Genomic DNA, 16,704 nt, shown 5'->3' on the forward strand with positions numbered 1-16,704 from the left:
ACTGTAAAGACCTCTTCAAAATCAAAATGTAGTCTTGCTTGAGCAATCAAATACCTGATCAGTAAGTTGCAATACTAAAGTGATGCTGTTTGCTATGAAAATAGAGGTCACTAGAGAGCAAAGCCATAAAAACAGACACTGGGTTGGGGGTAGCCTCCACAGAGTTGGCTACTTTACTCTTCAGGGTTAAAACTCTCCAGAGAGTCAAGTCTATAACCATTAATCCAGACACTTAAAACATGGTTGTGATGAATTAGTATAGGGTTATGTGTCATTTCAAATTCATGGAAGAAGTGAGGGGGAAGAAGTGACCCCCCCCCAAAAAAAAAGACATATTCCCATCAATGTAATGACAAAAAAAATAAAAAGCAAGCAACTACAGAGGAAATGGAGTCTGGTGGATAGGAATCAAAATCCTGGACACACAGAAAGTCAGTCTCAAGCAAAAACTGACATATCTCGATGCTTATACATCTAATTCAGCCTCCCCATTATATCAATATACCAGAAACACTGCGGGAACACATTTAACATTATGGCGCAGTACAACAGACAAATAATTTGAGTGCCGCAACAGCTGATGTCAAATGTCTCTAATGCTCCAGCATGGTGGCTTCCATCCACAAGTGAATATGTGCACTGACCCTGTTCAGTCAAAATGTGTTTTAACTGCATGCTACTGTAGCCACTCAGGCAGAGAGAGCAGCCATGTGCTGTCATAAGGCAGAGTACAGCCCTTTCGCAGGCTCATCCCCTCTCCTCGCTAATGGTGGTTGTTGTGAAGCAATCTCCACTGGGAGTAGGTATGTAAGTCACCAGTATGCCATTGAGAATAGCATACATGGTGTACAGTCCCTTATCTTTACAGATCAAAGAGCACTGTACTTATGTTAATAATAATAATAATAATAAATGATGATACTACTACTACTACTACTACTACTACTACTACTACTACTACTACTACTACTACTACTACTAATAATAATAATAATAATAATAATAATGTTCCATTGACAAAGAATGGCAGTAATGCTAACAAAATGTGTTTTACAAAACCTTTTTCATGTTTTGACATGACTTTAGTATTGAAATGACTGGATACCATAAAATATCGCCAAGGAAAATGATGAAAGCACTACCAGTTTCTGGCAAGTAAATCATACATACCAGATTACCCGATGTGAGTATTGTGGCGACAACCTTGAACATGAATCTACTTCAGCTGATTCAAACTTACAGCTTTGTTGCTTTGAGTAAATCAAAGATTAAAAGTAACATTAAGTGATCACAGTGATTCTCAGTGGTGATTTTTCTATTCATTATACTGCGATTTGATTTTAAAGATTTTAGGGGAACATACATACCCTGTCTCTCAGGGATGAAAAGAGCAACAATTCCATCATACAAAATTCTCAAACAAAACTTGTCTTCACATATTATTTAAGTAACTGCTTCAGATGTTTTGTAACCCTGCTTTTCAACTACCCACTCAATGTGAAGAATTTTTCAGTACTTACACAGCCTTACAAAATGATTGCAGGAATGTCAAGAGCTGGTAACTCATGAAAGTGTCAACGCAAAATGGATGCAATAGAACAGACAATCATCGGCCACTACTACCGGTGAATTTCATTTTATTTATCGATAGGGGCCAACAAGGCAAGCATTACCAAATACCAATGTTTGGCCAATAAATTGGTGCATCCCTAATATCCTTATATTGGCCCAGTCACTATAACTGGTGATGTGAATTTCATAGTTTCATTTGCTTCAGAGGGGTCTGTCATTTGCCTTTGCGCTCTATGACATCCATGGAAAAGATGCACAATGGGGTTCATGACACATCCGGCTTCTCCTGGCAAAGACTGCAAGACTGCTTTGAGGCAGTGGAAGTCTGTGTATCATACTGAGAGGAGATCCTTTGGGGAGGAGCATGAGTGACATGGTAAAAAAGACCAAGACAGACAAGATGCCAAACACACAGCGTGCACAAAAAGTTAAGATTCAAAGATTTGTATTCTATGCAAAGTTTTGTTTGGATATTTCATTTTCCATCTGCTCCTTTCAAGAAAACCAATGAAATTCCTGGTTTGACAAAGTGCTACATTGAGCTTAAAATACAACCAATTTGAATTAACCTTGCATGTCCTCTTTTGTCCTTCATCTCATTTTATCTTTTCACTCTCCATTGCACACTTGTTAACCAGGAATGAATGTCATTAAGATTTTAGTACTCAAAGGGCAATATTGATGTCAGTGCCAGTATCAATACTTCCTCTAAATAGTGAGAAGGGGTGAGCCAAAGACATTGTAACAATCGGTTGTCTGTAAATCTCAGATTTAAGACCTGGATAATTAATTATATATGGAATTTTTCATATTACCTCATAGGTTAATATTGCGCTTGCAGATAATGACTTTATCTGTATGGAACAGATTGGGTTCATGCAGATTAGGTTCATGATATCTAGAGATTCTATAATTCTATAATCATAATCAGAAATGTAATGAGCCTTTTAATTGTCTTTTCTTTTTACAATACTACAGAAAGGTTGAAATATTAATGTAATATCAAAAGTCATGCTTCACAACAATCTACATCATTTCAAGATTCCAGCCTGAAATAAATAAAAACCTTTTAACATGATCAGAATTTTGTAGTGATCAGAGCCTCTTCTGTTCACAGCATCGAAACTAAATCTATGATGGATAGAACAAGACACGCCTCGCAGTCTCCAAGCTTTCTCTTTTGGTTTGGTGCAGTCACCGAGGGCACTGGACAAACACTCGATAATTTATGAGAGTCATCTGTTCAGTCAGCCAAAAGTAAGTGCGTGGAGGCTTGCATATACAGAAGAGAAATATGAGGAAATATGCGATTTCACCTGGTTTTTGGTTATCAGCCTCCTTGAACTTGTTTTATGTCATATTAAGTATTTATCTTCAAAAAATTATCAAAAAACATTTAGTTTCTTAAGATTTTGGAGAGTCCAATTTCATATGCCTCTGAGTGCAACCGTAGCATTTGGCTGTGGAGAGCTACAGACAGAAAAGTCCAATGATGTGCTTGATGTGTAGAGCATTATGTATGGGAGGTAAACAGTATCCCTCCTAACCAAACAAAAGGAGTTTCCCCAGCTTTCCACCAGCAAATAAAAAGCTTTGTTTGTTGAAATGCACAAACAAGTCTGAGTCAAACCCTATACTTCAGAATAATTATTAAGTTGGGCCTTATGATGTGTGAGTTTCTACTTCACTGTCACATCTGTCAGTTACTGTAGCCAAATTGGGTAACAAATTTGGAATTGAAGTGTGTTAGTCATGCAGTGCAGAGCGTGGGAGATCTGTCGATCAAAGCTAAGACACCCTATCACAGAAAAAGAATCTTTGTCACATACAATCAATCTTTAATTGTCATATACGTAGTGAAGCTCTGCAACTATCCATTAAACCCATCCATTGGGGACCAGCCCAATACGCCATGTTGATGGTGGAAGAAAACAAGCACCTGGAGGAAACATTCCACATGCAAATGCCACACAGAACGGCCCTGTCACAGCCGTGAATCAAACTCAAGACCTTCTTGCTGTGAGGCAGCAGTACCAACCACTGAGGCACCTTGTTATTAGGTCACACTATCAAACAGTGTGAGGCAGACACCTTGCAGCGAACCTTTGGATCAGTACCCAAAGCTTGTAACCAAGGTTAGGGCTAACTAGCACTGGGTACTGAACTTCGGTTCTTTTATGGCACAAACCTAAATGCTTCGGTAGTACCACGCATCAAAATATGCCTCGTCTTTCGGTGTTTCAGTCCCCATAAGTTAATCACGTGATCAAGATCTGATAATGCTGCTGGTGACTGGCTGTAACATTACGTGTGATTGCGGCATGCAGGAAAAATACATATGCGGTTACCAGAGACATTTTGTGGTTACGGTCACAGACGGGATTCATGTTTATCTGTGTTGTAAACTGTAGTTGTGTGCATCATCAAACTGGTTAAAAAATGCCACCGGTTCATTCAGGAACCGGTATCGAAGTGAAGGTATCGGTATTGGTACCGGTATCAAAAACGTTTGATTGATACCCAGCCCTAGGGATAACCAGTAAACTGTTGAGTGTAGTGACACCAAACTTGCATCATGTCAGCATCACCAAATATGGCGCTTTCATATCCTGTCCGTAAGTATCATCCACAGTAAAGGTGACAAAACAACCCTTGTCAGAAATCCAATTCCAACACTTACTGCGCTTGAGTTTGTGCCAAGAATACAATCAGAGTTTGAGATTACAGGGAATTAATTACTTCCCCACACCCTCTATTACACTGGAAATGCTGTGTTATAAAGGCCTTTCCCTCAATAATCCGTCCTTGGGTTAAAAGCTGGCCAACTCTTCCACACAAAGGTGAATCTGAGGTTTTAACCATAGGCCAGAGTTAATTCCCCGAAGCTTAGTTTAGGGTTTCAAGAGGGACTAAATCGTGCCATCGCACAGTAGTGGGCAAACACCCCAGAAACGGGGACGTGGTGGTGTGACAGTCCAAGCACACCGTAACCTAGACAGGCACTATCCAAACAGCCTTCAGCCTTTCAGAACAACTCTTGTCCACCACCAGCACTCTACCACTGAGGAGTTAACTGTAGTACTCCAGTGACCTCTGCCTCAGAGATGGACTCTAATCCCCTTGAATCCTCCGGCTGCACCTCCCGTCCAGTGGGTGTGTCTGCTTGGTTCAAGAATTCCTGCTAAGTGCTGCGTTTAACTCTCGATGAAATTGCCTGTTAATGTTAGCAATCCAGTGCCCTCAATGAAAACACCTTCAAATTATCATTTATAGCTTCTCCAAATTCCTTCCACATCCAGGCTTCAGTGGTCACATCTGATTGGTTGAGCTGTGTGAAAAGAGATGTGGTCTGTGGTAGACAGTGTGAATCTGTCTGTGTGTTACACCCTCCCGGTGAAGCTACTCTCTGTCGAAAATAAAAAAAAAGAAAAAAAAAAAGAAAAAAGGTTGTCGTGACTCCATGTGTTTTAGAGGGAAATACATGACTGAAGATGTTCCAATTAGCAGTTAAATACACCTCGGTCTGAAGGGAACTGGCTGGCAAAAAAGGGGAAAAAGAGACATGTAAAAAATATTAATGTTGATATGCCATCTGTTAGAGTTCTATCAACAAGCACAATATTTCTCCAGGTACCGCAGAGGGAGGAGATGGTATAATGTCCTCAGCATTACTCATTCATTATGCATTGGGATCAATCACCAAAGGCCTCTATGTGCTGTCCAGATACAAAAGGTCAAAGTAGATGGTAAAATATCAGATTGCCCCTCATCTTAATCATCACCCTCGTTGAATGAAGGGCTGCAATAAACAATTATTTTCATTGACTGATCTTTTGATTATTTTCTTGAATAATCGGTTGGATGTTTGGTCTATAAAATGTCAGATAATTGTGAAAAATTGTTTTCTAAAGCCCAAGCTGATGTCCTGAAATGTCTTATTTTGGCCACAAACCAACAATAACCAGTTTACTGTCCTAGACGAGTAAAGAAACCAGAAAATCTACACATTTGAAGAGCTACAATCAGAGAATTTCTTGAAAAGTTACCTAAACCCATTAAACAAATATCAACATATAGAAAGCGATTCACTCGCTAAGTTCACAGCTGTTCAAAAAATAACCATTATAGCTCTTGTATAATGCCTGTAATGAACAGCAGATGATTAGGATAGTCTTATATTAAGACAATAGTTTAAAAAGCTAAGAAAAACTCAACTGTTCACTGTCTGATGGGCTAACTGCAGCAAATAAAAGTTTATGCAAAGAGTCGTCAAAACATTTCACAACATTTCATATTTAACACACTATGTAAAATGATCCTTGCACTTGTATTCAGAGTTTGCTACATAATTAACAGAGGTGCCATGTTACCATGTAGGTTTCTTTCTATCTTTGGACATTGCTATTACATAATTTTAGATTAATCTGCATGACTGAGGATGAAATGAGGTTAATTCCCATTCCCAGTGATATCACTTTCTAAATGTTTCTTTTCCTTCTAGTCCTCTATAAATCCTAATACTGGGACATGTACCCATAAAATATGATCATCTTGGGAATAATGTGACACTTAAATGATCTCTGTAGTTGTGGGCTAATGTATTTTTATGATAAGGTGATTATTATGAGTTATATTTTCATGAGTAGTCAAATTTTCTATGAATAGAGAGTCTGAAGAATTTGCAGTTTGTATGCATGGTATATAATCATCAGTGTATGACTCTGTATGAAATGCTTCCACTGCTTTGTATTACAATTAGACAAATCTTTTCACAAGTAAAAAAAAACTGAAATGGGTTATACCTGAGAGACTGTTAAAATACTTCTGCAGTCTACCCAGGTGTAGCCTAACTGCGGAAATCACTGACATCTTTTCAAAGTGGATCCTGCATGTTGAATGGATCAGAAACAGCTATAGTTGCTATTGGTCCCCTGGAGATAGTGCCTTCTTAGTGTGATCTAATTACAGATTAAAAATAACTGCTTTTTTGCTGAATGAGTGTAATTTCACTGCTTTAATGATTGAATTTTTATTCAGACTAATAGTAATGCATGTCATGACTTTGTGTGGAAAATGGGTATCTCTAAGTTGCCAGGCAATGACTAAGCCAGTAAAGAACTATAATGTTAGACAGGGTGACATACTATGGTGACTGCATAAAAAGAAAAGCCTGCGGCATAGCGATCCAAATTTTCCCTTCTTCCTGCATGGTGATGTATCCTATAGTGTTTCAGTAATGAATGCACCATGATGTGCATGGATGCATGAGAACACACACACACTGCTTCCCTTCACACTACATAAAAGAAGTTGAGAGCTAAATCCTAGCCAACAGCAAATTGCTTTATTACAGTAAGGCAAGGCATGGACTCATTTTCTAAAGTCAGACATACTGTAAGCTTGCTTTCAGGAGTTTGCCTTGAGAAGACTCATCTGTGTTTCGTGTAAATTAGTAGCAAGTTCCTTCCAGCATGTACAGTGATATTGTAAGATAATTTCCTCTTTCAAGGGCTACATGAGTCATAGACAAGGCTGTGATGAGTTAGGCCCAATCCAAATAGACCCTTCTCCCCTTCCACTTAGCCCTATGCTTCTGTTTTGCACGATTATGCCTAGGGGTAGGGTGTCCCAATTGTTGCTGCAAGAGAGGGGTAGGAAAAATTGTTACGGATACTGCAAATGGAGGTTTTTCAAATCAAGGAGTATCATTTCCTTTATGTTAGCCTACAAAGCACAGAAAGTTGGTGATAATGACACAGTTCTTTAACTGATGACTTGATCAAGATGACACTGTGAAAGAATTGCAACCATCCATGAGATAACTGGCAAATGGAACAATTAAATTATGAGAATAGCCACAGTCACACAAGTGATATCATCATAGCTGGGGATGGCCCAATGTTGAAAGGACTGGTAGCCAACATAAATGCATCAACGACAACCTATGAAGTATTAGGGTTTCAAACGGTTGCCTCATTTCCACAGGGGAGTTTTTAAGTGCTACCAATATAACTCTGTTCTGAGGTGTAAGGGGGGACTAGAAAATTAGGGGAATTGAGCATTTTGGATGGCAGCAGTCCCGTCTTTCCTTTTGTCTCCCAAATAAGACAATAATAAACATAAGAGGGGCCAAAAGAGAGCCAGAGATGTGTTCAGTTCCTAAGAAAAAGGGGACATCAGTCTTTATTTGCAAGTGAACAGCCTTGAGAGAAAAGATGAAACATTTTGGAGTGTGCACCAAGCATCAACATGGCTGAAGGTGACTGGTCAAGGAAAATGAAAATCAAAAAGAAAAATGCCATGTGGAAATGGCTCAAGGTTGTTTTCACCTCCCACCACCAAGAGCAAATTGCAGCCTGAGCTAGAGATCAAATTCCAAAATCTTTTTACCAAACATAAACTCTGCTGTTTCCACCATATCCAGTTTAAAGCATTACTCAAGTGCTCAAGATGAACAATCAGAGTGTCAAGCAGTCTCTGCAGTACCTAACAGATAATTAATACTTTGACAAAGTCTGCTACATCATGTCATAGGCTTCTTTTGTAGCACAGAGGGAATGCTTCAATGAGGGGAAAAGACATGTAATGCCTAAAGGTTTGCCAATCTAGGGTTACATGTCCACAGGGATCCTGCACTCACTGTGCTGGCCTCGTTTTCTTTTAATTTGATGAATGACAAGGACACACTGTTCTAATTTCCTGATAGCTCTGACATCTTAGCATGTTCATACTGTGGTTTGAAGTTAGTGGGATTGCAATCTTTAGCTAAAATGTGTTTGGAGCAGGTTTTTTTGGTGCTCCTGTAACTACACAAGAAACACAACAAGCTTCTACCAAGCTTGTCTTTTCAGCTGTTTTGTAGTCTCAATTTAAACTTGTTTAATATAAATCATGAATGTAAAAACTAAAATCTCAGAGTCATAATATAAGGACACTACCACTACTGAGGCTAATCACCAAAAATACAATTACTAAGCCCACAGTCTGGGCCCCTTCTATAAACAAACCCTTAGGAAAGGATGTTTATGCTCCTACCACAGTGCTTCACGGGGTCACGTGCAAGTGTAATGTCATCTTTTTAGCATCCCTGGGCAACTCTCTCAGACCTGGATCTGTCTGATCCATTCCCCATCACTAAAGAGTCAAGCAGTCCTAGCTGAAACAAAATCACAGTCCTTTTCTTGCTTCTGCTCCCTAATAATGGGCAAGAAACCTTAGGCTCTGTGAGATCTTTTTTATGATATGCAAGAGGAAGTAGACGGTCTGATTTATAGAGAATGGACACTTCACTGCCTGTTTCACGGTTAAGATAACATTTGAATTTGTTGAAATCACTAGTCTGAAAAGATACAATACCTAAAACATACACAGCTGACAGTCGTTTCCCAGATATTGCCTTCCATCCAGCAGTTTTCTTTTTCCATCATCAACTTCTTTCTGAAACGAATTCTGGTTCAATAAACATCCTCTAAAGCTTAGCGATGGCCTGTCAGGAGATACTCTGCTCTTGGCGGGTTTAGTTATTTGATAAGACAAAACAAAAATCACAGAAAATGGATGTGAAAAGATACACTAGGCAATTGCCTGCTTTGGCTGGATCTCCCTGATGGCCCATTCTCCAACGGGTGTCTGTCTGACTTTAATACGATTTCACAGAGATCTTCTCAACACTCAAAGTCGACGTCTGCAAATGCATTTGACAGTACCATCACCGTTGCTGATTTGCTAAGAGATTACTACTTGTCCCCACACCAAAACACCTGCTTTCTATGGCAGTTTTAATCAAAGGCTGAAACAATTTTTGCATCACTGGTCTGATAAAGCTTCAGCATCGTCATGGCTTACCGAGCCATGATAATATGTAGCTTTAAAAGGATGAACTGAAATAACGATTTTGATAATCATTTAATTGATTGAGTAATTTAAAAATCAAACATGTCAAACGTGGTGTTTTCAGCTTGCTTTTCTGTGGTTTACTGTTTTAAATTCTGCCAATAGATGACAAAGAACAACACTTTGAATAAATTGACAGAGACAAAGAGAATTCGATAATTCAGGAGACTAAATGATCAAATCGGGTTATCAAGAAAAATAAAGAGATCAAATGCCATTTGCCAATAAAAATAAACTATTAGAAGCAGCCTCAATCCTAGGCATTTTCAAAGCAGCCACTCTACTTCGACCATGTTGAACCAAGACATTGCTGCTGTCATTAGGGCAGGGAGACACTATAAAGGTCTCTACACTTAATAGGGTTTTGTATTTGTGCTAACTGATTGGCTGTGGTCATGCAGGCGACTGGAGAGGAGCTGTAATATTTTAAAAGCCTTGCTGTTTCTTTTTTAGGAGAGGGAAATCTATTTTGGTGGACCTCGCAAAGAAAGACTGCTGGCAGTACACACTGTGCACACACTATTCTGAATTCTAAAATAATCGCTTTTTCAAGTTGGAGATGCTGGACTGCCAGCCACTGCTTTTGGCAGTGTTGAATTCCATCCTCAAGAAGCTAAGTCAGACGTTAAGACGTCTGGATCTTTGGTAAGGCGGCCTGCAGTCAGCTATGCCTGCAGGCAGCCACGCTTCCATCTTGATTTGTAAATGGAGCAGCATGGAGCTACGTCATCACTCCCACGTGATCTGACTGATGATGTAACACTGGCTAAGTGAAACAATCCTACTGTAAACTAAAGAGCCACATTTTGCAGTTCAAAGGAGCCATATGGTGAGATGCAGAGTTGCAATTCATTCATCAAACGCACAGGTTGAGGACATTTGGAACTCATCTCTTATCTTGGCTGGTTTGCTTCATTTCTCTCTCTCTCTCGCTCTCCCTCTCCCTCTCTCTCTCTCTCTCTCTCTCTCTCTCTGATTTCTGGAGGCCATATTTCATTTTGTGTCAGAAATGCAGCCTTGAAATTCTCCCACATTCCAGTTATCAGTTTGAGGAGGATCAATTAATAATTATGTCAAGAGGCTCAACAGGCCCATAGAGCATGCAGCCAGAGCCAGAGACGAAAGGGGAAGAGAGAGACGGTTAATCCCTCCCCAATCACACTTCAGACAAAAATACTGCAACTATTCCATATAATCAACTATGAAAAGATTACAAATATCTTTGGCTTAATTTCACCTACAAAAGTGACATTTAGAAAAGAACTACTTCTGACATTTATGCAGAACATCGCAAACACTATAAATGCAGATTCAATAACAGAATAAAAACAAACATGGCTATCTTAGCTTCAGTGATGGTGCATGAGTTATGTGAGAAAGTGATCCATTTAATAAAAGGTCTGGACATCATGTGGTCGTATCTCTGTTATATTCATCTAACTGTATCATAATGGTACATTTAAGGCAGCACTTGAAAGCCTGCCACCCAAGATTCCCTTCTTGCTTGCCTAATTAAAGTATTTGCAGCTAAATTGGCTGGGCTGATACAGCTACGGACACATCATAAGAGAGGAGACAAACCACTTTAAGCATTCTGAATAGAAAAGTCTGTTTTTCCAGAGATGGCAGTTGTAGGACACATATGCCATCCCTTCACACATAAAAGACAATTGTCTGCTTTACAGCAGTCAAACCAGGAACCAGTCGTGATCTGAGCACACAATTCAGAACAGTTCTAACCATTCTGAAGCAGTCACAAATGTACTTCTAATAAGCATGGAAGAGCAGCCACGGACGTACTTTAATAAGCACTGAAGAGGAGGATATCACGCTAATGCAGAGGATTACCTAGAAGGTTATCAAAACATTAAGACATTAAACTCCCATTTGTTCAAGTGCTCTAGTGGGGTGAGCTGACAGCGTCACATCACTAGACACAGAGAAAAAAATACATTTTGACCTTAATTTGGGGAAATTAATAGATCTCTTTAAGCATTTCTAATCAGATTTGACTCGAGATTCTATACATGCATGTTTTTTATGTTCCAATGAACACTGAAAGGCAAAGTTACGGCTCTCTTCCCATTTGTTCAGATAGCGGCCTGGTCTCTTTAGCCTGAAATAACTCCCTCGGGGGCGTTGCCAAGATGGCTGCCAAGTGGCAAGACCTGCCTAAAAGGACTTGTTTACATACCATTTGCACAGTTCTGTTACATCTCAGACATACACTACCTCATTCAGTAGAGGTTTGTACAATGTTGTTTTTCTCTGTTTCTCTGTAGAATTAATGTCCCTACACGCCCTGCCTTGATGAAGACGCAGCTCTCCTTTCGTTTACACATGTGCATGCACAAAAAGAAACTACTGTACAGACATGCCAAAGATATGTCTTGCACAATATTTTGAGGGTACAAAATGCTTCATTCACAAGATACTTGCTAAAAAATTCTTTAGAAGGAAAAAAATGAGGGATCCTAGAAATTTCTGTGTAAAACTATACACTGGCAAAGACATCATCTCATTTTTAGAAACCTCCAATATTGATATCAGCCTGAGAAATCCATTATGGATGGCCAAATAGTGTAACAGGTTAATAACTGTATTCCAAGGTCCTTCTTTAGTCACATAACTCTAGTCCTTGTTGCTCCTGGCTTCAGATGTTCTGAAATTATTACAAATGACATGAAAACTTAAAAAGATGTCCTCGCTCAAACAGAACAGAGTATTTCCAGAGGCCATAGTTGCTCAATTTATTCCCCTATCATTTTTTACATCTTGTCTAATTCTTCCATTAAATGAACGTGTATAACAACATGGTGCCTTTAAGTGTAATTGGAGGTAGATTGGTAACAAAATTACCAGAACGAATGTGTGAAACTCATTAGGGTAAGCTTACATTAAGTGATGACTGAAACCAATCACAAGGGGTCTTGCAAATTTTCATTTCTAGATAAAATGTCCCAATAAACCCAGGAGAAATTTCATTACCATCACAATGCAGTGAGGGCTCCACTCCCTCTGCGTTTTCCTCTCATGCCTGAGGAACACCCCTGCACATACTGGATTGTACATAAAGGATTAAAAGGCTATCCCACGAAAACCCTGATCCTGAGCGTGGCTGAGAGTACAACTCCCACTGCAAGCGCTTCACATGTCAAATTACTGATCTTAATCAGAAAAAATATGGGCGTGCGAAGGCTATTAAAAAATGTAATTTGACACAAAACTCCCTCAATTAGAATTACATAACAACACATTTTACCATCTTAGAGGATCTCATTTCAAAAGCCTTTATCGTGGCATCGGATTACGTAACAGATGATTCACAGTAGAAGTTGTGCTTGCTGTGCATGAGAGTGCCAGAGAGACCAAAAACAAACCAACACGGTCCCTGCCTGGAAGACCCTCTTTTGATGCACAGTGTGCATGCAAGCATCTATTGTTAATAGCCCCCTACTGCACCTGAACACACTGACAGGTGCATCTGAATGAGCCACGTGTTTTATTTATTTATTTTTTCTATTTATTTATCCATTTGCATAATGTAGCTTTAACTGAGAGACCGTGACTCAACCCACACGGCTGTTTATGTGTGTGCATTTATGTGTGTGAACGTGTGAGCTTGTGCTTGTGTGTGTGTGTGTGTGTGTGTGTGTGTGTGTGTGTGTGTGTGTGTGTGTGTGTGTGTGTGGAGCCCAGCATCACTCTCCATCAACAACAAACACGTCCCATCCAAGCTGAGACCAAACACGACTGTTAAACGGAGGGGGAAAAAGATCTGATCAGAAACCACAAACTATCGTCTTTTTTTTCTAGTTTATTATTATTTTTTACAGTTTGTCCCTTCTCCAGCATCGTCTTTTTTTTTTTTTTAATAACGCAAAGTCAGCGCACGGGGCTTGTCGTCACGCAAACAGCAGCCCAGTGTGAGTGTGTGTGTATGTGTCCAGAGACAATGGCACCCAGGCAGCCTGTCCTTAGTTAAAACACACATCACCCTGTTCGCCACTAAGCTAATTAGCAGCAGGCGCAGTACCGTTACCGCTGCACCTGCTACACGGAGCGCCTGCGGGCGGAGGAAGAGGGGACGACCGGGGGGGAGGAGGAGGAGGAGGCGAGTGGATGCCTTCGGTCCTGAGCCACTGCTTGTTAAAGGGTACGGTTTGTGACAGGATATTCGGAGCGACACAGAAGGGAGAAAAAAAACAACAACATGTCAATAAGTGCTGAATGAGAGACTCTTACCTGTGCAGCCCACAAGAAGCAAGCCTAGAAAAATATCCCTTAACTGGACCATCGCAACTCCCCGAGTAACGTGAGCGTTAAACGGCGTAGCTAACGTCTAATCTCCGCTCGGTCCCTCGCGGTGTTGCCCTCGGGGTTTCTTCTGCCTGTCTTAGAAACTGTTCATCCTAATCTATGTATTTCTGAGCTGGTCGGTGGTAACTGTCAGCGGCGGCAGAAGCAGCAGCAGCAGCAGCAGCAGTGTCGTGGATGACGAGCAGCGACCAGAGATTAGCAGTGATGATGAGCGCCAGTGCTCTGTTCAAAGTCTGACTGACAAGCAGAGCCTGCTCACACAACGGGAATCAGTCCGCGCGGGCGGAGTACAGAGGAGCTGCTGTTAAGTAGTGCGCCGGGGCTCAAAGGAAAGCAGCAGCGTGACGGGGGAAGCCCCTGTGATAATTATGAAAAATGCAGGGAATCAAACAGTTACGGGTACTATATCTGTTTCAAAATGCCATATAATCTACGATCGAAATACTGAAACCGTTAACCTTGGAGCTCTATATGTTTTATGTGATAAGAATGCATTTCTTATATTCATGGTGAGTAAATGGCTCTAGAGTCCAAACAAAGATGTACAAGATTAATATTTTAGTGTCCCTGAGAATATAGTGCATGTACAAAGGCCCTTACATCTCTGTGTTGATGTACAGGTAAGCTATATTATTCTTTTTTTAGCTGCACACATGGGTATACATTTTACAGCCTTGTGTTGTGTTGTGTCCTGTTGTGTTGTGTTCTGCTGTGCTGTGCTGTGTGAATCCATCACGTCTACGTATATTTGTCCATTACCTGTGCACATCCTGTTCTTGTATGCCCATAACTGGTCCCCTGATACATTTACTACATTACTGCACAACCTGTGCAGGCCTGCGTCTGATTTTATTGATTTCATCACAACTGTTCACCAGTCTGTTTGTATCGATTATATATGTATGGTGTTTTTTGTGAACAGTGTGTATTGATTCGCATTGACAGATGTAGACATATACAGATATGCTGCTAAGATAATTCAACTTAAATTGATTCCTTGATATTGTACATATATATAGCCTCACAAACAATACAGTTGTGAAATTGATATACAAGCATGGATATCTATATTTCCAAGAGCACACTGACGCCTGCATCTAATTACTATATTTTAACTTCTGCACTCAAACCTCTTATGTCTTTCAGAGTCCTGAATTCAAAAATCATTTCAGCATCAAAATATCTAACAGTTAAAGTACTAGCTATGCAGAATGGCCTGTTCTAGAATAATGTATTGTATATCATTATAATAATCAAATTCAAGTGTGCATCACTTTAATGCTGAAGCTGGTAAAGACAGAGTTTATTTGTTTATATGCTGCCTGGTAGTTTATCCAGGTCTTATCTTTACTCATAATAAAACATCATTTATTTGTCGCTTATATTTTGTATCAACAATCTGCATCTGAAAACTAATTTATGACATCAAATAAATGTGATGGAGTAGATGTCACTGAAAGTGCAAGTAAATACCCAAATAAACCTCAAAATCCTACTCAAGTACAGTATTTATGAATGGCTATGAAGATTTATCTAGATTTGATAAAGCTGTACTAGTTGGTTAAGATAAGATAAGATTTCAAACAAAGATGTCAAACTTTACCCAGCTCCAGCTTGTGATTTTTGAGGATGCTCATTTTCTTTGACTTGTAAAGTGACAGTACATTTTAATAACTGAATCTTTGCGCTGTTGGTCAGGAAAAAATACAAGCAGTTCTAAAGGATAAACTTATGACTTCAAGAAATTTTGATAGACACTTTTCTATAGATTAAATGATTAACCGAATGATTAAGAGGGTAATCTGCAGATTGATAATGATTATATAAAACAAATTGTGACCCTAGTTGCCAGGTTGTGAACATTTTCTCTTTGAATGTAACTATGACCATTTTCCTTTTGGAAAACAATTTGTTTTATAAATGGATTATCGACACTTAGAGCTGCATTAGACTATTAGCTACTTGAATGGAATGAAAATCTAATAAAAGGATTTTCTTTATAAGCTGGCAGCCATAATATGTGTTTATTAATACTTTATAAGGGATCTACAAAGCTTTAGTAAATTATTCATCATTAATTAAGTGGCACACAGTATTGTATGACTGCTAGCACCAATGACATCAGGTTCATAGCAAGGATTATAAAAAGGTCATGATGCAACCCATGAATCAGTAGAACATGTTTTATGCATCTTATTAACTCACTTTTGTCACAATGGAAAAGGAGAATCTTTGTCTCTTATAATCACTATGTACAGTGTAGTGAAACTTGTAATTTGCATTCTGAGGAGCAGTGGACAGCCAACACACAGCGCCCAGGGACTGACTCCAGATCTAAGCCGGTGCCTTGGTCAAGGGCACCAGAGAATTAACCTAATATAGGTTAACGTGTTTTGATGGCGGGAGAAATGGGGGCACCCGCAGGAAACCCACGCGACCACGTGGAGAACATGCAAACTCCACGCATAAAGGAATGATGCTCAGGCTAAAGTACTAACCGCTGCACCACCATGCTGCATTTATTATTTCAACGTGAGCAAATTCTTTATAACACAAAAATGGAAAAAAACCCCCTCCCACATTCACAACTGCTGGCTCTCAATGGAAGCTACAGCCCTGATGACAACGCTAATAATTAAATCTGTTCAGTATGAAAATCAATTTCATCATTTGATTAATGGATTATAAAGGGCAGCAGTTGAAAAATGTAAGAACTGACCACCTCTCAAATTCATCCTCTGGAACAAATAGGGAGCAGCATAACACCAGAGTAACCGCTAACTGCTGCATCCAGTTGCTGCTGCCAGTAGTCAGTTAGCTCAGTTAGCCTTGCAGCTATAATCTGAACCTGGAGCTCAGAGTGCTTTTAGAGAAAGAATGGGCCATGCTGACCTCAGAGGATATCTCTGCAACACAACA

At 39.7% G+C, this 16,704-nt stretch overlaps 1 protein-coding gene across 8 annotated transcripts in view; it reads right to left on the bottom strand.

Annotated features, from left to right (window-relative positions):
* ncam1b (neural cell adhesion molecule 1b) overlaps nucleotides 1-14,038 on the bottom strand; it is an 81,120-nt gene extending 67,082 nt beyond the window's left edge. For 7 of the 8 annotated variants that reach the window (XM_037088192.1, XM_037088172.1, XM_037088181.1 and 4 more), the window contains exon 1: nucleotides 13,711-14,037. In XM_037088192.1, the coding sequence (XP_036944087.1) occupies nucleotides 13,711-13,762 (52 nt within the window). In that variant the 5' untranslated portion in view covers nucleotides 13,763-14,037. Of the gene's footprint in view, nucleotides 1-13,710 lie in introns of all 8 variants that reach the window. The other variant, XM_037088217.1, reaches the window with a different exon arrangement.
* Between the last annotated feature and the right edge of the window lie 2,666 nt (nucleotides 14,039-16,704).

Source organism: Acanthopagrus latus, chromosome 2, assembly GCF_904848185.1.
Source record: "Acanthopagrus latus isolate v.2019 chromosome 2, fAcaLat1.1, whole genome shotgun sequence".
Lineage (NCBI taxonomy): Eukaryota > Metazoa > Chordata > Actinopteri > Spariformes > Sparidae > Acanthopagrus > Acanthopagrus latus.